The sequence below is a fragment of the Dermacentor variabilis genome, chromosome 2 (assembly GCF_050947875.1).
Source record: "Dermacentor variabilis isolate Ectoservices chromosome 2, ASM5094787v1, whole genome shotgun sequence".
Lineage (NCBI taxonomy): Eukaryota > Metazoa > Arthropoda > Arachnida > Ixodida > Ixodidae > Dermacentor > Dermacentor variabilis.
The window spans coordinates 211,063,295-211,089,933 of record NC_134569.1 but is presented as its reverse complement, the minus strand read 5'-3'; the positions used below and the strand labels follow the sequence as shown (position 1 = coordinate 211,089,933).

Sequence of the window (26,639 nt, the reverse complement as noted above, 5' to 3'; positions counted from 1 at the left end):
GAGTCAACACCTCCTATGAGCAGAGTGGCTAAACGGAACACCCGCTGCAGCGATAGCGCACAGGGTGTTGCGTGCGGTGAGAGGACACCGCGGCGACACCACGCCGCCATCCCTCTACGAAGCCGGGGCGCGTTGCCCGAGCCAGCACCGCTGGCTGCTGCTGCTGCTGCTGCTTTGCTGGCTGGGGCAGCACGTACCGTTATAAGGTCTGAAGCACCTGCATCGTCGGAGTCCGCAAGCTCCGCAGTAGCAAAACGTGACCATCCACGCCAGTACAGCGCAGGCGAAGTCAGGGAGCGGAAGAGCGCAGCAAACTGGGAGCAGAGGCAGGCAGCGAAATCCACCATCGTCGTCGACTATCCAATACACGGCGGGCAGAACGACCAGCGGCGCAACAGGGGCCATTCGAAACCGTGAGGCAGAAGCCGATCGTCAAGCAAGGCGTCTCCAGAGGCAAGAGGACGAAGCCCTTGGACAACGCGAAGCCGCAGCAAAGAGTCGCACCGGACAGCACGAAACATTAATGCTTTCGCACTCACAACTCATGAGAAGTCCTTAGGTGTCCTCGGATTTTTGCGTCAGCTTGCGTAAGCCGAAAGTTACCCGCCTCATTCGCCGCTCTCTCGCACGCGTTCTGGGGTGGAACGAACGCTGCGCGCTATCGCTCTATATAAATTACGGATGCCGAGACGCGTTCGCTAACCTCATCACGCTCTTCACGGTCTCGCACTCGTGACGGGTGCTGCGTTCCCTCCCTCGCACCAACCGCTTCCTCGAGGTCGAGTATCCGTCACGTGCTGACCATATCGCTCTGGCCCGCCACGGACTGGAGTCAATCGGCGAAGCGATAAGTATAATCTCTGCTCGGCAGCAGCCTACGTTTGGGAGGCATTTCTCCCGTCGATTCAAGACCAGACCGGCCGTCGTGTGAGTGCACCAGCCTTTTCTTGCTATACACTTACAGCAATGTATAAGGGAAGCTCCTTTCGAGTTACACAAATGAACAGCAACTCACTTTTCCTCTATATAAAACGAACCACCATAAGCAAAAAAGTACTACTGTGAAACGAATGAAAATGAGCGCCTCATTCTCGTTACTTGTAGGTAATAGCGTCTGCTACACAAAAAAATATCTGCGCTGGCGTTTAGGAATTATTATGACTGCAATAAGCCATATGCATACCTCTAGACGATTGAAAGTGCCGGCACTGAGTTCTCTTACTTTCGTAAGCCCACTTTTCCTGATTTGTTCCTATAAATTTAGAAGCAGCGTGCACTTAATAACAAACCATAGTTTAATAATGTGTTCTTTAGTCGCATTAGGCGCTGAGTATACCAAAGCAGTATTCTAGGCTTTATACTTAAAGCCAGCTTTTATGGAAGCGGACTTCTTGCCTAATCACACTTAGGAAGAGAAAACAAAAGCGCCATATTTTGCTGCTACAATGTCTCACATGGGGTAAAAAGTCGTCTTCCTCGAGAAGCAGCATGGGCTTTCCGAAACAGCTGTAGATGTTACTCACCTCTCATTTCTCTTTGACGACCGTCGTATTTCTGAGCATTGTGTAGATTCGGTAAACCTTTCTCGAGAGCTGCTAATCATGTTATGCTAATCCTCTGTTTTCGTGTCCGTTTTCTGACACATCAAATAGTTATTGCGTCTTCGGAAAGTAGAAGGGCTCGTCTTGAGCTCGCTTACACTCCTTTGTGTGCGTGCGTGCGTACGTACGTGTTGTGTTTACTTAGCTTTATAGTGCCAATAAGCGCTGCAATGTATTGCAGTTTGATATCTGATGGAAAAATTTCTGACACATTGTACTTTCGCTGCGCACTTTAATTTGGAGCCATGTGTAATTAATGAGTTAACGTGTTTGACTGCAGGCCACAGTCCCATTACATAGTAGCTTCCTTCGCGTTTGTTATCGCGTCAACCGCCTTCGATATATGATCACCCGCGTTGGTGAGTGAAAGGAACGTGGGCGTTGACCTTCAACATTCTGTGGAATAACACGTCGCGGAGAGCGCCATTTCCTCTCTAGAAGCACAATAGCGCATTTAGTCTTCTTTGCTTTGCTGCAGAACGCAACACTTTTCTGCAAGCTTGCTTAATCCACCATCATAATGCGCATCGAAATTCATGTGGTACATGTTATTGTAGGTCCGGCAGCATTTCTTTATCATACTAAACATATGAATAAAATAAAATAAGCAGTCACGTGAGGATGACAGATAGAAAACATATACTTGACGTTTTAGGATCGCTACGGATCGCATGTCCACAGTGAAGTAATTCACTGTCAACAAAATACCTTGATGGAATCCCCGGTTATATGATCCACGCGTCAACATCGCATGACGATGTTTCGTCGAAGATTATATTATGCTAAATATATGTGCTCATTCGTTAGATAATATTGCCAGGAACGCTAGGAACGACGATTACTCCTCTATACAGAGCACGAAACTACTGCTATGGTTCTAGAGATCTCTTGTACTCGCCTGTAATTTCGTAAATTATTGCCTTTGTTTTTTGAGTTCATGAAATAAAACATGTACTTGATGTTTTGGGGCCGCTACGGTCAACATGTTCACAATTCATTCTAAACAAGGGATCCTGTAGAAGTGCTTTTATACTGATCGCGCGACACCATCGGACGATGAATTCTCATCGAGCAATAGACTATGCTAAATATATGTGCTCATCTGGTACATGAGTACTGATGAACAAGACTGTATACCCTCCGCAAATGTAAGGACCCAGAAAGGGCTTCAACATAACGACGTGATTATAGCCTTTCTAACAGTGTCACATTAAGCAAAGCAGCACTCAACGTTACTATCGCTGTATTTCTCGACATCCAGGTAGCGTTCGACAACGTGACTATCAAGGCTATCTTATATGCTATGCTGTTCGCATGAATCACAGATTACCTCACTGATCGGTCGATCCGCAAAAGGTGACAGAGCTCCATAGTCCGCACACTTTGCCTCAACGAGTTCCACAGAATTGTGTTTTAAGTCGTTCTTTTTTAACATTTCCCTCATTGAACTGGAGAAGTGCATTCCCAAGCCGGGCGTAATCTATCTATATGCAGATAACGTCTGTCCTACGTGCAAGATTGTAGACCGCTATCAATTCTATTGAAATATTTTTATTTGCAGGAGGTCTAACGATCTTACCAGATAAGTTTGCTGTCATTTATATCATTAAACAGGTCTGGCGTTACACGTAAAAAGTTGCCAACTCTACGATTCGGTATGTGCGGAGTAACAAGTTTCTGAGGGTGACATTGGACAGCCAAATGAAGTGGGCAATTCTTGTTCGAATATCAAAGGAAAAAAATAGATCATGTGCAAGCATCGTCCATATACTCTTAGGCAGCACTGGTGGCAACTCAGTCAATACTCTGCTACGCATGTAACGGCTCTCTGTGAAGGTCTCCTGCGATACGGCGTTCCTATAATACAGGGAATTTTCCAAACCAACATAAAAGCGTTCACCTGTACGCAAAGCAAAACCTTTGAGGGTGTGCCTCGGCCTATGGAAAAACGCAACTGTAGAAAACCTCGCAGAAAGCAGACGACTATGCTATCCAGTGCTTTTACAGCAAGAGTTTCGTCGAGTTGATGTGCGCTTGTTGCCAGAGTGCCGGGTCATCCACTTGCTGCAGGCAGTGGCCCTGTGGTACGGAGCTTCCTCCCAGAGAATAATCAAAGCCCAACGGAACCACCGTCGAGATTCCCTTCGTGGTCGATTGTCGCTTCAATGGCCAGTATCGTAAAAACGAAAATACTCACGGGCCAACGCTGACATATTTTGCTCTAGAGCAGATTAACACAAGCTACAGGGCTCACCGTTATATTACACGGATTGCTCCGTTATTTCTACATCGTCGGCCATTGGCGTGTGAATTTCGCCTGCGAGTGTTGTCATCTCTGCTACTCACAGTCACTGCACTTCAGCTACAGCCACAGAACTAGCTGTATTGCGGACAACTTTAGTTTGCATCACGGGCATTAGATCTGAAACTCGGCTCATGCTTATCGACTGAACAACGGCTCTGCAGCCCCTGAATTCGCCACGCACGCAGGAACAACCCGCCATGGGCATGAGACGCCTTTGCATCAAAGCCTTCGAAATGCACCACAGCGTTGAGCGGCAGTGGTTATCAGCCCACTGATGCACTCAAGGCAACGTCAAGGCAGACCGTGCTGCCAAAGCTGGACACGACGTTTCAATAGAGATGGTCCAGATACCTGTCACGAGAAAGGACGCGGCGACACTGATATCCGCACACGCGTGGCGTTTACAGCCATCCCTCTGGACAGATGCAAGCCACCAGTGCATACCCTTATATATTAGATCGATCCATCTTGTGTTTTATATGCCGCGAGGTCTCGACAGGTAAGACGAAACATGCCTTCACCGCATCAGACTCAGACTACACCAACTACTTATAGTGCGAGTTTTAACTGACGGAATCACCTATGTGCTCTGACTGTAACGCCCCTGAAGACCTGCAAGATAATTTTTGCGATTACTGCCTCTACATGTCAGAGAGACGGCCTTTGCAGGAAGCGCTACACCTGCAACGAAAGCACCACCTGCGCGAAACGCACCACTTACGCACCACGAAAGCGGCGCTGCTGATGTTCGTGGGGCCACAAGCCTTAACGAAACTTTGTAAATATCTGTATAGTGTGTACGTGTGCGTGTGTGACTGGAGGTGCAGTGTATGTTTTAATTACTGTATATCATAATCATAACCCAGCAGCTGGAGTACTATGATAAGCCATCAGCCAGGCTTATCAACAAAGCTTGTATATAGATCTAATTTGTTAGATAATATTGCCACGAAGGCAGACAACGCCTCTTATTAGTTCAAAAAGAGCAGGAAAGCGCCAGTAATGTTCTCAGGTACGTACCCAAGGGGGTAGGGGGGCCCGGGTCCCCCCAAAATTAACACGCATACCCCTCCCCCCCCCCCCCCCATGCCACCACGCCTCACACACGTTCCTAAAGCGCTGCCAAATCAATGTTGAGACGTGACAGCTATTCGGCGGTCAATATTTTGTTGCCTTTTTGACTCCTTTTGGATGGCGGTAGTTGTCGGCGTCCTGGGATGCGAAGGCCAGTTTCCTCTGCAATTCGGTGCCCGCGCGACTAACTCAAGATGCATTCAGTTGTCACCGTCTATTCAACGGTCACGCGCATCGTTGTTGCTTCGTTAGTTCAATCTTCTTCGTCTAGACTGATCCAGGGACAGGGAAAGGGATTCATTTCGTGGTCAGCTGTTCTGTATGCACGTGGAACGAGTTGCGGCTAGAGAAAATGGCAACTGCGTTTAACTTTTCTTTTTGTTTCATTATTTCCTCGAGTGACGGCTCGCCGCGACGCAGATCCTCGGAACCATACACCCGTGATATGGGTTACATAAGGTGGAAAATAAAATAATGCGAGACAGCGTCCATCATCAAACCCTGCAATAACCCTTAAAATCATAGGCAATATAACTGTCACCCGTTAACTCGTGTGGCTTTTGCCTAAGTGTACAGCACATTTCCTGCAAAAATTGGCAAATGGAAACAAGACTCTCAAGGAGTTAAGTGATCTACTAAGCGATCTACTAAGGGAGGGGGCCGATACAACAGCCAAACAGGAAGGAAAAGCGAAAATTAACAAATTTAGCAATTGTTTATGAAACTGTTTACGAATCAACATCTCTTTATTTAAAAATGAACAGAGAAAACGCCGCCGGAAGTGGAGGACAATTCCGTGTGTTCTGAATTACGCTTCTACGGTTATCATTAGAGCCACCTAACGTAGCCACGTCTCTGCTGTGCTTATGTAGGTGTTTTTATAACCTTCCGCGGTGGGCGCAGCACGTCTAGAATCGCAGCTTCCTGCGCCATACGCGGTTGTACGCGACTGGCGGCCACGCATCGTTACGTACCTTCCCTAATAACAATACGAGTTGGTTGTGGCACTTGTTACAGCAGTAAACGAGGGATCCAAAAGAACTGTGATTGTTCCGCAAATATATCTGTATAATTCTTCCAGAGCTAATTCAAAAAGCGCTAATATAGTCGGATACAACTTAAGTCTGCAATGAAGCCCCGCCCACGCCCTCATCACCGCCAGCCACTGTTCCTCCGCGAGGCTGTAAATAATTCGTACTTCAAACTCTTTCTGTTACCCAAATAAGGCGGTAACCACAAAAATAAAATTATTAGCGCGCAATTTTATATCTTTTCCCTCGTCTATATGGTGGAATGGCGAATACCTAATTATTTATTGAACTGAAATAACATGCTTGGCTTCGCTACAACTATTTGTTATGAAGTTTACCTTCAGTTGGCAGTGAAGTTTCATGAGTAAAATGAAGTTTCATGAGTAAATGAAGTGAAGTTCCATGAACAGTGAAATCAACCGCACCGCGGACTCTTGAAGACTCCATACATTTTGTCTGTGTCTGTTGCACACATCATTATTTCTGCCGATGAAAAGACTCTTCAAGAAGAGCACACGCTCCGGAGGTATCAAGTACAACGCCATATTGAAATGGCCGCATGACGACGATTTTGTTTGCTTCTGTGATTGGCTGGCGGAGTAACCTATCTCCGCGCGGTCCGTGTGCCTTTGCTGCCAACTGCTGTTCTTATTAAGTTCTATTCTACTAAAGTAATCTTTATTTTACACTTTTGCTTCTTTACTGGTTCTTGGCAATGTCCTTTCTGCGCTTCTTTCCTGCGCGAGTCCATTTGACGTGGTTCTTTGTTTGCCAAGTAAAGGAGAGGTGTATCGCACAGGCGTACGTGTAAAATACACCTTATTTCATTTCTCTTCTGTGGGTTTACGAGCTTTTATGGCGAATGGTGGGCGGTATTCACATTTGTATGTGTAGAGGTACCCCCCCCCCCCTCATTTGCATACAAAAGTTACCTTGGGTTGCCCCCCCCCCCCCCCCCCCCCGAAAGAAAATCCTGGGTACATGCCTGGTCCTATAGATATCTTATATTACCATGTGCCTTCTGAAACATCGCCTTTTTTACGCGCAAGTGTAACTGTCGAGCTAGTGAAATCGGCGAATGTATGTTTGAATCCGCGAAGGAAGCGAAGCAGGAAGGCGCCTGGAGGTGAATAGAATCCCACGCCGGTATGAAGGAGCGCGCTGAGGGTGCAGCAAAGTAGCGCCACCTAGAGGAAAGTGTAGGTATTGTTGAGTGAAGCGGGAATGGACAAACGAGGTGAAGCGTGGCGGAGGAGGAATGTAGGTGGAGGGGCGAAGCCTGGAAGCGTAATACAGAGTAGAATATATCGATTGCGATAGAAAATTAGTAATACAGCTAGACGAAGTAAGGTTAGTAGCTTTATCAGCAGTATAAACTTCCAAACATTATATTAAGACTCACCAGGCCGACCCCACGCTGATTTCGGTCTGCCGACTGTCGGCGACAGCGTTTTTTGCTTCGTGTTGGCGCCTCTGTCACAATGCACCGACGCTGACATTCTGCTGATGGTCGGCGGAGAGCTTGGCGTCGGTGCAGTGCGACAGAGGCGCTGACACGAAGGTAAAAAACGCTGTCGCCGACAGTCGGCAGACCGAAATCAGCGTGGGGTCGGCCTGGTGAGAGTGAGCCTTTATTTACTAAATTAACAGGCACGATTCCAACGCACACAATCAAACATCAACACCCCAATGGCCGCCAACACTCGCTGTCAAAACGCCGCCATGAGGAAGCACGGCAGCAGCAGCAGCAAGCGAGGTGACGTCTGTGCTGGCTAACTCTTCAACGCAAACTCAGCGGCGAGAACACAGCGCCCATGTCACTATGAGTCGGTACACCTACACTCAGCACGTCGCTTTCAAGGTAATGCGCTCGTGGAAGCAGAATACGCAGTTGCTGGCAGACTACAACGCCATCCTCCCCCTCCCTCTGCTCCTCCCGGGACCATGCGTGCGATGGAATACAGCGTGCTGCCTCTCCGCTTTCCTCTTCTGCGCACGCGAGATTTTGCACGCGAGATCGAGGCGACGACGGCGGCGGAAATGCGCCTGGAGTGTCTATGTAATTGCTGTCGGAGCTATATAGGAATGGCACCCATATGGTGGCCCGTAACCCGCGTTCGCGAAGTGAAACGTCACTGTAATATTTCCGGGGTTCATATGACGCCAAGGCTGAAGCTGCATATATATAGGCGCGTATTAGCCGTTTTTTGTTAGACATCACTACAAGTTCGGGCCCGCGTAGATGAAAATGCAGAGAAAGCAAACGCTGATTAATGACAGCCAAGGCGATTCATATAAGCAGTGGCCGCGTTTAGATGCGTAATAATTCGCGTGCAATGAGCAGTGTGTGCTAATAGATAACAAGCCTTACTCGCCCAGATTATGGTAGTGAGTAGGTTAACGCGGTATGTTCAAAGTAAACTCTAATATAGCTTAAAGGGCATAACGTGAATATTTTTAAAAGTAGTGCTACTTGGCGGTTGTGTGGACGAAAACTATGGCTGCTCTACACATTAGAAGAAATTGGACGGCAAGAAAACGCGGCCGCGAGGCGCATTGGGTGAGCTTGGACAACGGTAGTTAGAAATCCTTCAGTGAGGTGACTTGCACTGCATTCAATGGGGATGACATGACAGACGTGTCATGCTATAGCTGGATCAGCTATAGCTGCAACAGCAGGAAAAGCAAGCCGAATCCGTATATAACGCTACGCTTATTGTGAATAATTATCGTTCGGGAAAGTACTGCTATCTTTTTTTGCGCACGCCTATACTAAAATTATACGAATGTCTTTCAATTTCATCTTCGTCGAAATTTAACTGCGGCAGCAGGCACAGCCATTCTTGCGCACGCTTCACCCTTTCATTCACAGTGTGCTTATGTAAAAACACAGTTAGCCACAGCGAGAAAGGCTTGCGCAGCATATGCAGCACAGTCACAGCGTATAAGCTGGAGGAGTGCCTTCGTAGGAGCTCCATTTTCGGCAGCACGCGCTACAGGGTTCGTACCTTGCGAAGAAGCGCCATAGCATGCATCGAAGAGTAAACACAGCTATTGACAGTACGCCGCGCACGCGTCACATTCACTGACCCGTGGCACGATATTATGCGGTTTATGATAATTTATTTGCGTCCGCTTTGAAGCACGGCGGTCACGAAAAGTCACCTAGCCTGCTTGAGTTGACCAGGTCCAGCTACATGCAATAGCTACGTGCAGATGCTACATGTTGACGCTACGCGACGCGCATGTCACATCGCGTATGCAAGTGATTCTGATGATCATGATTTATTGGGATCCCCTTTGGAACAAGGCGGTGACAAAAAATTAACTAGCCTAATGATTTATTCAGTTATGCCCTATATGTTTTCCATTCTTGGATTTTTTATTCATAGCAGCATGCATTTGCACCGTAATGCGGTAAGACCCGGATGTCCAGATACCTACACCAGGCATAACGCCCTGTCGCGGGCCAGTTTCGCTGCTGCCGACCTTGTCCATCCATCGCACGCTCGAGAGCAGCACAATAACAGTGCGCAAGCGCCCCGTCACGTGGTATTTTTTTCATATTTCACGGGCTTTCTTTGGAACGCAGGAAAAAGTACCGCGTGAGATATATCGTGTTGGAAACAATTTATTGAGAGGTTTCTCAAGGTACTCTACAACTTTGCATATCACACTTGGGGTCTGCAGCCAATACTTAAAAGGTTGATTAATTAAACAAAACTAATCCGTTAGTTAAGGGGAAAATTTAAAAAATTGTCTGAGTAACTCTATGCCAGCGCCAACATTATGCATTTGGTTCAACTCGCGTCCGGGGTGCCTTTCATTTTTAAAGCTTTGGCTCAAGTTATTTGGGATAACCTGTGTAATATAGCCCAGTAGCGAGGCAGCTTACACAAACGGGTCGCACTGTTTGCCCAGGACAAGTGTGGTCACGATGACGTTCCGCTGCTGTGTTCCTTCGGCATTGCTTCTGTTGGTTCTGGCATGTTGCTCGGCCTTCGCTACGACATGGATGTATGAAGCTCCCACGGAGTCTGGCCAGTCCTGGAGGCCCCGCGTGGTAAGTGAGTGCGTGATGGGAAAAAAAGATACTAATTAGACACTAAAACTGGACAGAGGTTCACAGGAAGGCGGAGATATGAAGGAATCAAGCCAGCTTTTCGATAAGGGGGCTTGTATTCGTCACGTCAGCAAGTGGTTTCCTCAATGAAAGTAGTTGATGACCTGAAGGAGCCAAGTCAGCTTGTGAAATCGGTGGCTACAGGGACATTACTTTTTGGACCAATGTTGATCACTTTGAATCATTCAGAAGCGCTGGGTTGAAATGTTTGTGCACTGTGCCTTTTTAATCATTCAAAAAAGCCGAACAACTGATTTACATGCCCGGCTGTAATATGTGGAGCTAACCTACTAATTAAAATTAGCATCGTTCGACCTATGCATTTCCTTTTTTGCAAATGTAATATCTTTTGTATGGCTGAAGAAATACGAAACTAATTCATTAATGGATGAATTTAGGTTTGTTTTACGCATGGAGCAAGAGGATGATGTTTCGAGTGCTTCTATTGACGACTTCTGTGCAGTGCAACAATTTTTTACGACGAAAGGTTGCGATCGGGAAACTTTTTCCACTCTGAAAAGCTGCTGAGGGCTAACAGCCTGCTTCACTGCTGGTAATAGTGGCTTGTTCATTCACTGATCTGACTATGTGCCCAATCAATATTTAACGTTGTAGTGTGATGTCGTAGTCAGATAAATGCATTGGGTAGCTAGCTGTCTCAGTACTTTATCTGACGTGCACAAGTTTGAATGTAGTTTTAAAGTGCGCGTAGTATGCTACAAGGAAGGAAATGCACCAATGCTGCACGCACTCTACAAAGCCGTCCACAAAGAAAATATTTATCTCATTTGTTACGCAATACGCTTTCTTAATGTTGACAATATATTCATTCTGCAAATATGTTTACATAGAGCTTTAATAACGCAGCTTAAAGCCAACACAAGAAATTGCCTTGATCGAAGGTTATTGATCAATGATTGCGACAAAAATAAACAAGCTACAAGTGGCGTTAAAATGCCATTCCTGTATTAAAGGTTTAGTGTGCTTGGAAGACCAAATATCTTTATAGCTTGAATATTTATTATACTCTTCTCATGGAATCATAATGTATTATGCCGGCCCCCCAGAATTCTTGGGAGGTCTGGACAAACATTTAGTAGGCACAGATCAAGAAAAGCGTCAGCTAAGATATAACCACCAGAAGGCGCGTAGTTTTTTTAAAAATTATCTGAGGTTCCTTTTTAATTTGTTAATTTATTCCGGTTCCTTATATATTAGCGCGGAATATTTAGGATTTTCATTAATATCTATGCTGGTACTGCTCGCTATGTGAATGGTTCCAATTTGGCACTTCAGCAGTGGTACCTAATTTTGATGATGCCGGAAAATGCGTGTACAAGTACAACTTCATGTGAAGCGGAGAGCGGAATGTCGCCGGAGTTCATGTTCGCAAAAGTGCACTTGTATGCAACCTTTCTTGATTGAATGTGGGCTTAATCACGATCCTACGCAGGTCGTTCCGACACGCGGCGAGGTATGGCCTCGGCCCCTGAACCAGACCAAGAGCCGCAATACTCTCTCTGTGGACGCAAGCACGTTCTCGTTCCAATACGATGGCCCCTGCTTCGTGGTGCAGCAGGCAATCAGGCGCTATCGCCGCGACATTTTATTCCAAAACTGCACGAAACCCGCTACATCAAGAGTGGCCGAACGCGCTCACGCTGGCCACGCTGTGAATCCCCACACGCCCCTATCTGATGGTCGCCTCGATGTTCTGCGAGTGATGGTGCTTAGTGAGTGCGAGGACCTCCCGGACCACCGCATGGATGAAAGCTGTAAGTACGAATTCTTACTCCTGGCAGCTCCCTCAGAAAGAGGCTGCTTCGCCGAACGAGTCACTGCCTCGTGTAGCATGGATAGTCCAACAGGCGGCGGGAAACGCCTTGTATGTTGTGGCCACTAATAAAGCACATAACAACGTTCGCAAAATGGATTCGCCTAAGCGGTCGTTCAGAAGCGAAGCTGTCAAAATAATGGTTTCGGCCGGACATCCGAGGTGTGAACTTCGTGTTTAGCCAGCGATATTAAATTGTACAGCGGTAAGCGTCGCCGAACTGCCAGCTAGCGAAAATCTTGCCGGACCATGTTTTTAGTCGCTGCTGTACGTCTACATTATTAAACGCTGCCGCGTGTGGTCGTGCAAGTATCTTCCGCAAAACGGTCCCATCGTCTACTTAAGTCGCCTTCGTCACTACCAACCAAACATGACAACATGTTGCATTTAGCGAATTCAATTTGCTAATTTAGCTTGTATTCAAGCAGAGGATGCTTGGGGTGATAAAAGAAAATAATATAAAGAAATTAGGTAGGCTAGGTTAGCCAGCACGAGGAGTATAAGCGTTTAGCGGAAATCGCTCAGAATAATAGATACGCAATGTTTTCATATTTCAGACACACTTTCTTTATCATCTGTTGACAAGTCTTTCATCTCTGCTCGAACCGTTTGGGGCGCGCTGAGAGGACTGGAGACCTTTAGCCAGCTTTTCTATTCACCCGATGGAGTGTCGGTAAGTTGCACAAAGCGAAGATCCCGTGTCTCATCGCCTGCTCGTTTGAACCGAAAAGCAATAGATCATTCGCCGAAGGGACGAATGAAAAATGCATATGCGATTTTGAGACATTCAGAACTTTCAATACCTAGCTACACAACAACTATGTCGCTTGTTCCACGAAGTCAGTCCTAACATATTGAAAAATTTTATAATCTCAGGTAAACACAAGGGAGGGCCAATAACTCCCTGTTTCTTTATTTAGAATATTATGAAAGACGAATTATGTTTACCGCTCGGCATCGATTTGCGTAGATGTTGCACCAGGGAGCCTTTGTGAATGATGGTGGCATGGCAGTATTCGTTTGTGCAATACGACAAGCACGAGGAAATATAGAACTAATCAACTCCTGTTCGTGTCCTTCACCATTAGCTATCAGCGGCAGTTTCAGCAGTGAAGTTGGGGTGCAGTGCCCCGCCGCGTGAATGCAAGGTTCTGACAAACACAAGTGAGAAAAAAAGGCAAATAAAAAAACTGTATCTTCAATACTATCGCAGTCGAAGCTTCCAACAATAACAACAACAAAAAACAAAAAAAAAATAAAAGACGCGCCGATCCAACGTGACATTGGGATGTAAATGACGCGAATCTGACGCGTATTAGCAGCAGTAGCGAATGAAACAAGCACACCCTCACTGTCATTAGCTGCTAGCTGCTTGCATCAAGAGGACGGATGCGATATATCATGCTTGTCGAGGAAAAACTTATGAGAGGTTTAAGCAAAAAAAAATTAATGAATGTCGATGTTAACGCGATTAGCACTGAAGCAATATAGTGACATAGGGCTACTCTCTCGCGCTTCCCACTGCAAACTCTGTGCCAGCTAGCTGTGAAGCCGCGAAGTCTGCGCATGGGGTGGGTTCGATTGCGTCGAGAACCCGACACATTTTAAAGGATCTTCTTTTTTTTTTTGTCGTTGAAGTTCGCCACGTGAGCTGTGGCACATGCTCGCTTACCCAAGGTGTCGTCAAAGAAACTCGCTGACATACCCAATGCTCGATGTTGGCTTTAATAGGTTTCATTTAACAGTGGCACATACCCAATACCACATGCCTATTGACCAAGTTGATCTGACGGTTGATTTCGAAACGCGTTTCATTAGCACAAAAGCGCCAGTGTGCTACTGGTTAGACCGTGGACTACGGATGGACAGACAGACAGACAGACAGACAGACAGACAGACAGACAGACAGACAGACAGACAGACAGACAGACAGACAGACAGACAGACAGACAGACAGACAGACAGACAGACAGACAGACAGACAGGCAGACACAGACAGACAGACAGACAGGCAGAAAGACAGACAGACAGACAGACAGACAGACAGACAGACAGACAGATAGATAGATAGATAGATAGATAGATAGATAGATAGATAGATAGATAGATAGATAGATAGATAGATAGATAGATAGATAGATAGATAGATAGATAGATAGATAGATAGATAGATAGATAGATAGATAGATAGATAGATAGACAGCATTTCAAGAATGCTTACTGCATTGAAGTACGACGCATAAGTACCTAAACACACCTGACCCATTGTGTCGCAGGTGCATATTCACGATGGAGAATTGCCCAAGAAGGGGCAGGTACCAAGTTACCGCATTTTTTCGCCTGGCCTGAGAGAAGCCGTCCGCGAATTATCCATACAGAAATCTACCGAGTAACCGAATTGGTCTATTACTATCATAATAATCAGCATCCGCGAATTATCCGTTCAGAAATCTACAGAGTAACTGAATTGGTGTATTACTATCATAATAACCAGCTGCAGCAGCAGCAGCAGCATATTTTTATGTGCACTGCAGGACGTAGGCCTTTTCCAGCGATCTCCAATTACCCCTGTCTTGCGCTGGCTGATTTCAAGTTGCGCCTACAAATTTCCTAATTCCATCAGCCACCTATATAATTATCTGCCGTCCTTGACTGAGCTTCCCTTTCCTTGACAAAGAATATCTAAACTGTGCAAAAATAACGAACTAGGATATCGGCTACCCCCATTTGCCCTGTGATCAACACTGCTCTTTTCCTGTCTCTTAACCTTACCCCTACCACTATTTGTTTCATCGTTATTTGCGCGGTACTTAACTTGCTCTCAGACTTCTTTATTAATCTGCAGGTTTCTTTCCCATATGTTAGCACTGGTAGAACACAACGATTGTACACTTCCCTTTTAACGGCACAGGTAAACTCCCGATCACAATTTGGTAATGCCTGCCACATCCGCTGGAACCCATTTTTGTTCTGTAGATTTCCTTCTCATGATCAGGGTCCCATGTGTGTATTTGATTTAGATAAACTTACTCCTGCACAGATTGTAGAAGCTGGCTTCCGATCACGAATCTATGTTCCCTCGTGAAGCTATTCAGCATTATCTTTGTCTTCTCCATTTTATTGCATACTTACACACACACACACACACACACACACACACACACACACACACACATATATATATATATATATATATATATATATATATATATATATATATATATATATATATGTATATATATGTATATATATATCCAGCGAGGAAGATACGACGAACGCCAAGCCGACTACAAGAGGGAAAAGAAACTTTAGCTCCTGAATAAAAGAACAAAGTGAACATTGAAATTCCCAAACTATTACAAAACGATCTTAAGAACGGGATGCAAGAGTAGCTTATAATATCACGGTCGTTAAAGCTTTAGAGCGTTATTAGTTCAAAGAATTTAAATGACAAATAGCCCAACGTTCGCTTTTGGAACTTTGTTTCTTGGCCCTATTCTTCAAACAAGTATACTTACTGACTTTAGACATAATTTCTGAGCACAGTAGGGCCAAAATTAGTCGCCCTACCTAGTAAGCAGTGTAAAGAAGCAATCAGGTGTGAATAACAGATCATTGTTCAAATAAGATTCCGCTGTGTAACTTATACGTCGCGGATGAATTCCTCGTCAACGAAATATTGATTTAACATTTCAGTGGGTCGTGAATGAGACGGTGATCTACGACGAGCCGAGATTTCCGCACCGTGGCTTGCTGATCGATTCGTCGCGACACTTCCTGCCACTGGAGTCGATAATGGACACGTTGGTGAGTTGGCATAATTGTTGCTCAGCACTAATTAAGGGCGAATTTTCTTCTGGCTTTCTCGAATTTGCTCTCTGTAGCAACCGCATGCAAAAAAGAATCAGATAATTGCATTGAGAAGTAGCAATAACGACATTAAGGGGGCTCAGGTGCACCTGTGGCTGTATTACTGTAAAGAAAGCTGGAGCGCACGAAACACACGCGACTGAGAACAAGCGTTCACTCGCTACTCGTCGCTCAGGTCGACAGCCGAACACTCACTGCTTGTGTTGGTAATTGTGCTTGATGTTAAAACATGAAAGAAAATTAGTAAGCTTTCGTGTTTGTCTCTCAGTGAGGCATTGCTACTTTTGCTGCGATATAGTCTACTCACTGAGACGACGCATGCTGCATGAACACAGTTCTTCCCGCAAGCAGGGGTCATATGATGCAAAATTGGTTAAGTCCTGCACCATGCCGGAGCTGAAAGGGCCACGCCAGCAGAGCGCGACAACAAGTCATTCAAGCGACTGAAAATAATTCGTGCAGGTAGAACCATCTGAGCAATAGCCTGGTGCTCTCCTGTGTTGACCAGGAATGGGGAGGCGCCATACAAGACTACGGGAAAATATATTCTTTGGGTTGCGGCCCATAGCAGAGCTGGAGAGAATGACACAGAAGCACACACGATTGGCAGCTCCGCGATAAAAATGAATGCATGAAACGCTAGAAACGAAACCACTTAGCACAGATTGAATGAATGAATGAATGAATGAATGAATGAATGAAAAGCAATTTTTATTTTTCACTTAACAATGAAAGATAGTGAGGAAAAAGCCCCAAGGAGACGGGTTGAAACCCCTCAACCCACTGGCAACATAGGATATTGGTGGATTAGTTTGTTCTTCGGTGATTCTTTCTGTATTATATGCCCGCCGTGCCACATAGTGAGATTACGTGCCCCTGTTTGGGCTGCGCTGCAGCACAAAGGATGGTCTAATAAAACAGCCCACAAACTTTTGCAAAGTGCGAAACAGGAAGTACACAAGAATGATCAATGAAGACGCCTCATTTCCATCGAACAGCGGCTTTAATGCAAACAAAATTTGCGTATATACATGCGACCAGCTTTCCGACCTTCGCCCCTGCTACGTGCACATAATACTGAAAAAATATAACAGTTTACACTTACTTTAGCATACGCTAAAGAGGACGAAGGAGAAATCATGTGCGCTCACGAGACATTCAATAAATAACTTCACATTCTCACTTGAATGCATTGTCAATTCCTATTTCTTGTTTTCTTCCACAACATGTCACTGGTTCTCGTGCATTAATTAACGCTACCTCAATAACCATGCCTTAATTACCGTCGCCCCAATTAACATCAAAGGTTGCACTTTCGACCATCAATGGTGACACCATCAATATTGCTGGCATTGATTTTCGGTTTCATAACGCCGGACGGTCAATTTTTCGACAACGCCGGACAATGGATTCTTGAAACCATGAGCCACTTAATGCTTTTGCCTTAATATATTTGGCTTGTAGGATATTTGAAGTTTAGGACACACACGTTTCTCGTGCTTGTTTTACATTGTATGCATAAAATATTTTTCCTCGTGGTACGTTCTAAAACATACTTAGGAGATCCATGGTGAAATTCACAAAGCTGTTAGTTGCTAAGTGCTCTAGGTCATTGGCCCCCCACCTTCACTGATATAGTATGTCGGGCACCATGACTGGCTCGAATTTTCTCCTAAAAACAATTCTATCCTGACAGCTTTCTGTGAATGCGGGCCCTGGTTTGTATGAACGAGGCGTAAGTTCACTTTACTAACAGTGGTTGATCTAATATCGCCCAGATTTCTTTATTTTTCTGTAAGTTATTACTCGAATGTTTCATCTCAACATAACAGCGTGACTTTGTAACAATAGCCATGACTTACAGCATTTTTAAGCAAGGAGACGAGCGCCCTCCCCTCGAGCCGACTGCCCGAAGTGGCTACAGGGGTGTTTCTATTTGGCGACAATTCAGTTGAAAAGACCCATTTAATTAACCTGTATGCTTCGCTGAAGTTCGCACATCAGGGACCTCGGGAGAGTTATAATGCGGACAGACAAGGCGTTCATTTGAACTATGAATATATTTTTCTATGCAAATCACAAGAGTGACCGCTTCCTCGGGTTTCACCGATGCATGATTCGACCGTGGTTCGACGCCCCCGGGCGCGTCCCGATGCTGGGGCATAATACCCATGGTCACTGGCGCGTCATATGCGTCAGCTCCATGACGACGCAGATGGCTCTTTTAGAGCTGAACGAAACACCTTGGCAAAAGTTCCTGAGACCATTTAAATATGTATATCACTTTCACTTCGTCTATTATCTGGTTGAGTTTCTACGACGGTATTTTGCACCGATATTGTTGAAATAGATACATAGTGTGAAACAGACAGGACACGTTTCACGTGTGTTTGCCGTCGGTGTTCTCACTTCGCGGACAATTTTCCGTGCTTTATAGCACAGACATTATTCTACTTTTCTACAGATACTGTTCTTTTACACGTAACCAGGCAGACGCAGACAATAATTGTACCTCTGGCCTGTAATTGTACCTCTGACAATAATTGTTCAGAACTGCATAGCGCTGGTTGCGAGGCACCAATCAATAATATAAATATAGAATTCTTCCATGCACAGCCAACAGGGCGCGACTGAGTTCTTTTCTCGTTTTCTTAGACTGAACTGTATAAGCAATAACTCCTCTCAGAAGAATACACATGCTACTTCATATTTACAGAATAACGGTCGGGACGTACAGCTGTTGCAAATTAAAAATGTTCCCCGCTTTGCTAAATTAAAACTCTGAAATATCTCCACCCTCAACAGTTCAAACTTACACGAACAAAAAGGAAACACCTGGAGCGTTCTTAGGCGCGCAATGCAAACATTGCTCTTCCAGGACGCAATGGCGTACAACAAGATGAACGTTCTCCACTGGCACATTGTGGACGACGAATCATTTCCCTACGTGAGCAAGGCGTTTCCAAGTATGAGCGAAAAGGTGAGATGAAATTGGTTGTCCTTTCTTCTTTCATTCTTTCTTACGGGCTAGCGCTATGGAGCAGCAAAAAGAAATGTAACGGTCCTGCCTGAATTTCTGAAATCCATGGACCTATATCATAGAATATGAGAACATATTCTGCTATACCTGAAGTCAGTGCGTGCTTTGCGCGCCCTGTGTGCTTCGTGTTTCTCTATTTCTTTCTTGTTTTCATTCTACTCCTTTCTCCTTTTCTATTGAAGAGTATCTAGCCAGAACTACTTATTTTGAGGAACCTTCCCGGCTTTCCTACCGAGTGCTTTTTGGGCTATACAGATTTTTTTGTATGAAAGGCTACGAGTGTAGCAAATGGAGCGTTCTTGCAACGGAGTTCCTAGGCAAGGCAGATATCATTTGCCGCTAATAAAGTGAGTTTCAGAAGAAAGATTACCAAGAATTTTTCAATTTATCTTTTCAAAGTTTTCCATTTCAATTTCTTCATTGTACCTTTCGCGTTTTGGAATGAAAAGTAGCTAACTAGAACTACCTGATTTTCGTTAAGCTTCCTGCTTCTTTAGCGTCTGTTTCTTTAGACTATACAGATTTTTATAAAAATGCTACGAGCTTAGCTAGTGCAGCGCGCAGTGCTGTAGAAGGCAAGCTTATTGATATGGGCCCTGATGATTTCATGTGGATTGCGTGCAGTGTGGTACAATATGGCGATCTTCTACGGCCTTTCATGACCAAGTGCTGATAGTCAGTAATGGGTATAGTTTTCGGCAATGGCCTAGTTATAACTAAGCTCGGAAATATTCCAGAATAAAATTCAGCATTTTAAACACGCGAAAACTTGGGGCCGAATTTCTACAGCAAATGGAGCACAGAACACGCCTTACGTAAAGTTCAAATGTCTTGGAACTTCGCTTGCAGACAAAGAAATGAAGGTTACGTTAAAAAGAGCTGCGAATGAAACGCGTCTTCAGAAAGGTCCCATGAAGTTCAGCGAGAACTGGTAACTGTACGAGCCCTGAATTTACTTTTTGCAGTTCGAGTAGCGCGCCATACCGAGTATTAGAGACTTTTAGCATGTCCGGTATTCCGGCAAGTGCGGGCGGTTTGCCGGTATAGCGGGGGCGTAAACGTGAGCGGCCAGATTGGTGGCGCCAGCTGGTGGTGCAAAGCTCAACCACACAAACACAGAGCTAATTACTATATCCTGCTTAGCTGCTGGTGTAAATATTCGACAGTGGCGTAATCGTGTTCACAATTACGCCGCTGCCAAAAATTTGCACCACTAGCGAAGCAGGATATAGTGGGTTACTGCAGTTTTAGCTCTGCGTTTGTCTGGTTGAACTCTACGCTACCAGGCGGCTGCAGCGATCTAGCTACGCCCCCGCAAATCCGGTAATCCGCCCAAACCGCTCCCGTTTACCGGAATAGCGGACAGGCTAAAAGTCTCTATTATTTGTACAATGATAGTGTTTGCATTTGTCATTAGCATCTATGAAAATAATAGGATCATGAGCCCTACCCCCCCCCCCCCGAGCACAACCCCCCCCCCCCCGAAAAAAAAAAAGTTTTTGCTCGATTTATGTGAAACCAAATCATATTCTACAAGTGACAATTAGCTAATTTGTTCCGCGCCAGGTCAATTAGGGTTCATGCTTTGCTTGCTTGGTTCTCGGTTACCAGTGAGGGAGTGAAAACTTTATTGTAAATGTCCGGCGATTTTGGCGGGGTGGGGCCATAAGCACCCCAGCCTAGGTGACGGCCTCGAGTCCTAGGACTCGGCCGGCTTCCTCGGCGTGCCCGACGGCCCGCAGTAGATCAGCGAGGTCGCGGCTGAGCAGGGCCGCCTCCCAACGCGCCCCTCGGTTCGACGCTGTCATGTCTACCCCGTTCCTCGGGGACTCCTGCTGCTCGCTACCGGTGCATGGCCACAGCACGTGCTGCAGCGTCGCTCTGGCTCTGCACGCTTTACAATCGTCGGACGAATAAATGTCGGGGTAGCAGAGGTGTTTACCAAGTAAAAAAAAAATAACCAAGAAGACACATTTTGCTTTGGAGCTATGGGAATTTGAGAAGTAATAGTTTTTAGAGTAGGTTGCAATATGCCCGTGATAAATATAAGGCGCCTTCATCTGCCTTAACGTGAAAGACGACAAATTGATCTATATAATCTAGATTAGCCATGCAGCAAATGTGAACAGTGCCGAAGCAAGTGGCTGGGCATTAAGTGTAATTGGGTTTAAATTTCCAGCTCTGTAAAAGTAAAAGTGTTGATTTTCCTTTGTATCATGATAGACCAAGACCTGGATTGGGAAGAATTGGGGATAAGAGTTAATGGAGAATACCTTAGTAACTTGCGATTCGCTGATGATATTGCCTTGCTTAGTAACACAGCGGACCAATTGCAATGCATGCTCACTGACCTGGACAGGCAAAGCAGAAAGGTGGATCTAAAAATTAATCTACAGAAAACTAAAGTAATGTTTAACAGTCTCGGAAGAGAACAACAGTTTACGATAGGTAGCGAGGCACTCGAAGTGGTAACATCTACTTGGAGCAAGTAGTGACCGCGGATCTAGGTCATGAGACTGAAATAATCAAAAGAATAAGAATGGGCCGGGGTGCGTTTGGCAGGCATTCTCAGATCATGAACAACAGGTTGCCATTATCCCTCAAGAGAAAAGTGTATAAACCAGCTGTGTCTTACCAATACTCACGTATGGGGCAGAAACCTGGAGGCTTGCGAAAGGGTTCTACTTAAATTGAGGACGACTCGACGAGTTATGGAAAGAAGAGTGATGGCTGTAACGTTAAGGAGATAAGAGGAGGGCAGATTGGGTGAGGGAACAAACGCCAGTTAATAACATCTTAGTTAAAATCAAGAGAAATAAATGGGGGCATGGGCAGGGCATGTAATGAGGAGGGAAGATAGCCGATGGTCATTAAGGGTTACGGACTGGATTCTAAGAGAAGTGTAGCAGGGGGTGGCAGAATGTTAGGTGGGCAGATGAGATTAAGAAGTTTGCAGGGACAACATGGCCACAATTAGTGCATGACCGGGATAAGTGGAGAAGTATGGGAGAGGTCTTTGCCCTGCAGTGGGCATAGCCAGGCTGATGATGAGGCCAAGTTAAAATTTTTTTTGATGAGCTTTAAGCAGTGTACAAATTAGAATATGTAAGGAGTACTCATGGCATACCCGAAGTGCTGGCATAGTGGCTTTTGCGTATCGCTGCTAAGCGCGAGGGTGCGTGATCAAATCTCAGCCGCGGCGGCCGCATATCAGTGTGGGCGAAAACGCGCGCATATCGGGCATTGGGTGCACGCTAAAGAACTCCAGGTGGTAGAAGTTCTTCTGAAGTATATACTGCGGTGTGTCTCATAATAATGTCATGGTTCTGGCTCGTAAAACCCTAGAACTGAATTTTTTTTAGTCATCCACAGGTTTTAAGGACGTAAGCGACGCCACATGCTAATTTAGCGTCAGATGGCACATGTGGTCAGAATTTATTCATGCGGGCATACTTGAAAAGTAAGAGACGTTTGCATATATGAAATATTGGCGGTTCATAAGGAATTTGTACATATGCAGCGTCATATGTTGATAGTTTCCGAAATTATTTGAAGTTATTGTTTTGATTCAGTAGTCGCTTGCTTGTACTTGAATGCAGATGACAACATCTGCGAAAATCCCTGGTTCTGCTAGTTGCGAATTGCTTGATATGATTCGGTTTTTGTCCGCAAAAAGATCTTGAGCTGCCCGAATGCGTCGGGAGTTGTGCCTAGTTTATGGACTTAGAGCAAAGAGTTAAGGATATGTTAGACAATGGTGCCGAGACTTGAAAAATGGCCATAAAAATGTGCATGAGAAAGGGCGGAGTGGCAGTCCCAGCATGCAGACCGATGAAATCCTTCAACAAGTGCACCAATAACTACGACTTGATCGACGATTGACGGCCAGTGTTCTGGCTAATAAATTTCCTCTGACTGGACGCACCACTATTTGCACAACTGTGACGTAAAAGTTCGGATACGACAATATGTGTGCAAGGTGGGTACCGAAAGATGCTTGCCAACCAAAACAAAAATAAAAAAATGTCAAATGGACGAGAGCTTCTTGGACCGCTATCGACAAGATGGAGATGATTTGTTTCGCAAATTGTTGCGAGCGACAAGGCACGGATTCATTCGCCAACCAAGCAACAAAACAGTCGTCAGTGCAGTGGCACCATTCATCTTAACCAAAAGAGACAACGAATAAAGGGAAAATCAGATATCCACCCGTTCGTAGCAATTGCTACAAAGGAAAGCCATACGGGTTCCTCAAAAGAAAAGCCTCATAGTTGAAGAAAAATTCGTCCTGGTCCGGACTCAAACCCGGGACCACCGCCTTTCCGGGGCAGCCGCTCTACCATCTTAGCTAACCAGGCGGCTAGCAGATGGCAGGGCGAAGTCGAATTTGTCGACAACACGAAGCAAAGGCAAGAGTTTGACGTAGTAGTTCTGCGGAAACCTGCAAGATGGAGAGAAGTAAGGAATAAAGGGAAAATCAGACATCCACCTGCTCGTAGCAATTGCTACAAAGGAAACCCATACGGGTTCCTCGAAAGGAAAGCCTCATAGTTGAAGAAAAATTCGTCCTGGTCCGGGACTCGAACCCGGGACCACCGCCTTTCCGGGGCAGCCGCTCTACCATTTGAGCTAACCAAGCGGCTAGCAGATGGCAGGGCGAAGTCGAATTTGTCGACAACGCGAAGCAAGAAAGAAAGATGTCTGATTTTCCCTTTATTCATTACTTCTCTCCACCTTCCGGGTTTCCGCAGAACTACTACGTCAAACTCTTGCCTTTGCTTCGTGTTGTCGACAAATTCGACTTCGCCCTGCCATCTGCTAGCCGCCTGGTTAGCTCAGGTCGTATCGCGGCTGCCCCGGAAAGGCGGTGGTCCCGGGTTAGAGTCCCGGACCAGGACGAATTTTTCTTCAACTATGAGGCTTTTCTTTCGAGGAATCCGTATGGGTTTCCTTTGTAGCAATTGCTACGAACGGGTGAATGTCTGATTTTGCCTTTATTCATTACTTCTCTCCACCTTGCGGGTTTCCGCAGAACTACTACGTCAAAAGAGAGAACATTTAAGCAATCTTCTTGCTAGAGCCACACAATGATTGCTACTGATTTCTGGAAAAAAGGCCGTTCTTTTCGTTGATTTCATGGAACGTGCAACAAGAATTAGAGCTGATGTGTACTACAACACGCTCGCCAAATTGAGACGTGCCATCAAAAATCGATGGCGCGCCAAAATGTTATGCGGAATAGCCCCCCTCAATGACAACGCGCGTCTTCGCATCATCACCCGAATCAAGGAGAAGATTCAAGATTTTGGTTGCGAACATTTTGATCACCCGCCCTACAGTTCTGCCGTTTCAGTTAGCGACTGTTTAATTTTCTTGCACTCGAAACGGTGGTCAACGATTTGAAGACGGCGGGGACCTCACGACCACCGTTGTCAACCGGTTTGACTACCGGGCGGCGAGCTTCTATGCAAAGGGATTAAATAAGCTGGTGCAGCGGTACGAGAAGGGCTTAGATATTAACGGCTATTATGTAGAAAAGTGTAGCGGTTGGTACGAAACTAAAACTGCCAATAAAGACATTTGCTAACGAACATATTTTTTTACGACCAGATGGCCCGTAATTTTCGATTATGGTCTATAATTCCATATGCCGTGTTTAAAAATTATGGGGTTTTACGTGCCAAAACAACTTTCTGATTAAGAGGCACGCCGTATTGGAGGACTTCGGAAATTTCGACCACCTGGGATTCTTTAACGTGCACCTAAGTCTAAGTACACGGATGTTTTCGCATTTCACCCCCATCAAAATGCGGCCGCCGTGGCCGGGATCATATGGCGCATTGCGAAGTCGCTTCGAAATGGTGAGAAGTTGGGAACGAAGGAAGAAGGGAAGGAGTTCATATGGAATCAGGAGTACAGTGTCAAATCAACGTGTCCGTGGGACGCCTGTACTGCTTAACATTTTTATTGAATCGTAGCACTTATTGGTGTGCGTTTAAGTGGGAAGAAGGTGCAAGTGAAGAGAGAGAGTCCAGAATTGCCTGCCGTTAGTGCGGTATTGAAGCCATTTAACGGGGCCGAGGTAGTAGGCGGGCTGATGAAATCGCGCTGCATCCCGTGTTATGCCAAATAAATAGATTTTAATCAGCTGCGAGAATTTGTAATCGTTAGGTGGTTCGGTTACTCCTAATAGAGTACTTCGTAAGGCTAACCACAGCCAAGACAAATACCTATCGTATAGCGTACAATAAAACAAGATTATAGAATGTATTGAACATAAAATTCTCTGCGCAGGGTGCCTACGACCCGTACATCCGCGTATACCGGCCAGCAGACGTGCAACATGTCATCAGTGAAGCTGCTGCCAGGGGTATTCGCGTCATGGTGGAATTTGACACGCCTGGTGAGAAACACTCAACAAGAAAGAAAGAAAGAAAGAAAGAAAGAAAGAAAGAAAGAAAGAAAGAAAGAAAGAAAGAATGAAAGGAAAGAAATAGAAAAGAGAGTAGGTTATAGCAAAGCTGGGGCCAAGTCTTATAGAGATGTTATTTTTTTTTAGTGTACTTATACATTTTACTCTTTCATTATTTGCGCACTTCATCATTGGCTCGCACCATGTCGGAATCCGCCTATCGTCAATATTGGCAATTTGGCACAATGGATAATATAAACTAGATTTAATCGAAGGCACAGAAATGCTTTAAAGTGCAAATACAGCCCTTAAAACCAGCCCTCAGGCATTGCAAAACAGAAGAAAAATTATATCATCCCATTGTAGAAACCCAACTATAATTGTGCGAATTACACATGGCACGTGCACTGAACGTAATCTTTGAAAACGATCCCATTGCTAAAACAAAAATTTATATATGTATGTTGCAGCATTTACGCTGAGCTTTTTGGCACGGTTATTACAGGAGTACGCACTCAGCATAAATAAAATTGCAAGTTTATTTGTGCTGGTTTTCCGTTTTTCGCTGGGGCGTACGTGGAGATATGCGAAGCACATTAAATCAGGCCAGCCCTCGTAGCAGCCGCCATTGGCTGCCTATCCACTAGATTTACATTTCTCCCAAAATGTCGAGGTTCGCAAGGCCAGCACGACCAATTTCAGTGGCAGCACCCATCGCGCAGGCCTGTAGCCCTCCCAGCGACCAGACCATCGAATAAGTACGTATCTCGCCCCTGGAGGGTCGCCTACCTCCTAGGAGGAGGCTTTTGAATGAGACTCGCTATTCCGGCCTTGTGACCATCGAAGTCGTCGTCGTTACGGTGGTGAGCTGCGTCGGCATTCGATGTTCTTGTCACTTCGAGTGCTAGATCCAGCGGACGGGTGTCACCGCAGAAATCCGTCGTCCTGGCCTTGCGAGTCTCGTAGTTGTCGCTGGCGCTGTGACGCAGTCGTGGAATCTGGTTGGCTGCTCCGAGGGCAGGGATGACAGGATCTGCTTCGCGTATCTCCAGGGACATCCCAGCCTTGCGAACCTCTGGTCATCGTGCTGAAGGTCAAGGTCGGCTAAGCGAACGACGCGTAGCCGCGTCAGTGCATGGATTAGTAGTCGTGGTTAAAGCCCAGAATGCAACCACACTCCTGGGTTTAAGCACCAAACGTAAATAATTGATACGTACGCCATGACTGCCCCGATCTTCTTTTAATGGAGTACCTCATGTAAACGATGATAGTAAATGCTCATAATGCGGCGTCGTCTTTTATTTGCAACAACAACAATGCTCTTCTAGCATAATCATTCCGCTTCCTAA

General features: G+C 45.6%; 1 protein-coding gene across 1 annotated transcript in view; it reads left to right on the top strand.

Annotated features, from left to right (window-relative positions):
* The first annotated feature begins 200 nt into the window (after window positions 1–200).
* Window positions 201–26,639, top strand: part of LOC142573082 (beta-hexosaminidase subunit alpha-like) — a 58,349-nt gene continuing 31,910 nt past the window's right edge. Inside the window, exons 1-7 of the mRNA XM_075682596.1 lie at window positions 201–927; window positions 9,933–10,074; window positions 11,588–11,909; window positions 12,526–12,641; window positions 15,665–15,775; window positions 18,717–18,818; window positions 25,173–25,281. Of these exons, the coding sequence (XP_075538711.1) occupies window positions 9,949–10,074; window positions 11,588–11,909; window positions 12,526–12,641; window positions 15,665–15,775; window positions 18,717–18,818; window positions 25,173–25,281 (886 nt within the window). The 5' untranslated portion in view covers window positions 201–927; window positions 9,933–9,948. The remainder of the gene's footprint in view (window positions 928–9,932; window positions 10,075–11,587; window positions 11,910–12,525; window positions 12,642–15,664; window positions 15,776–18,716; window positions 18,819–25,172; window positions 25,282–26,639) is intronic.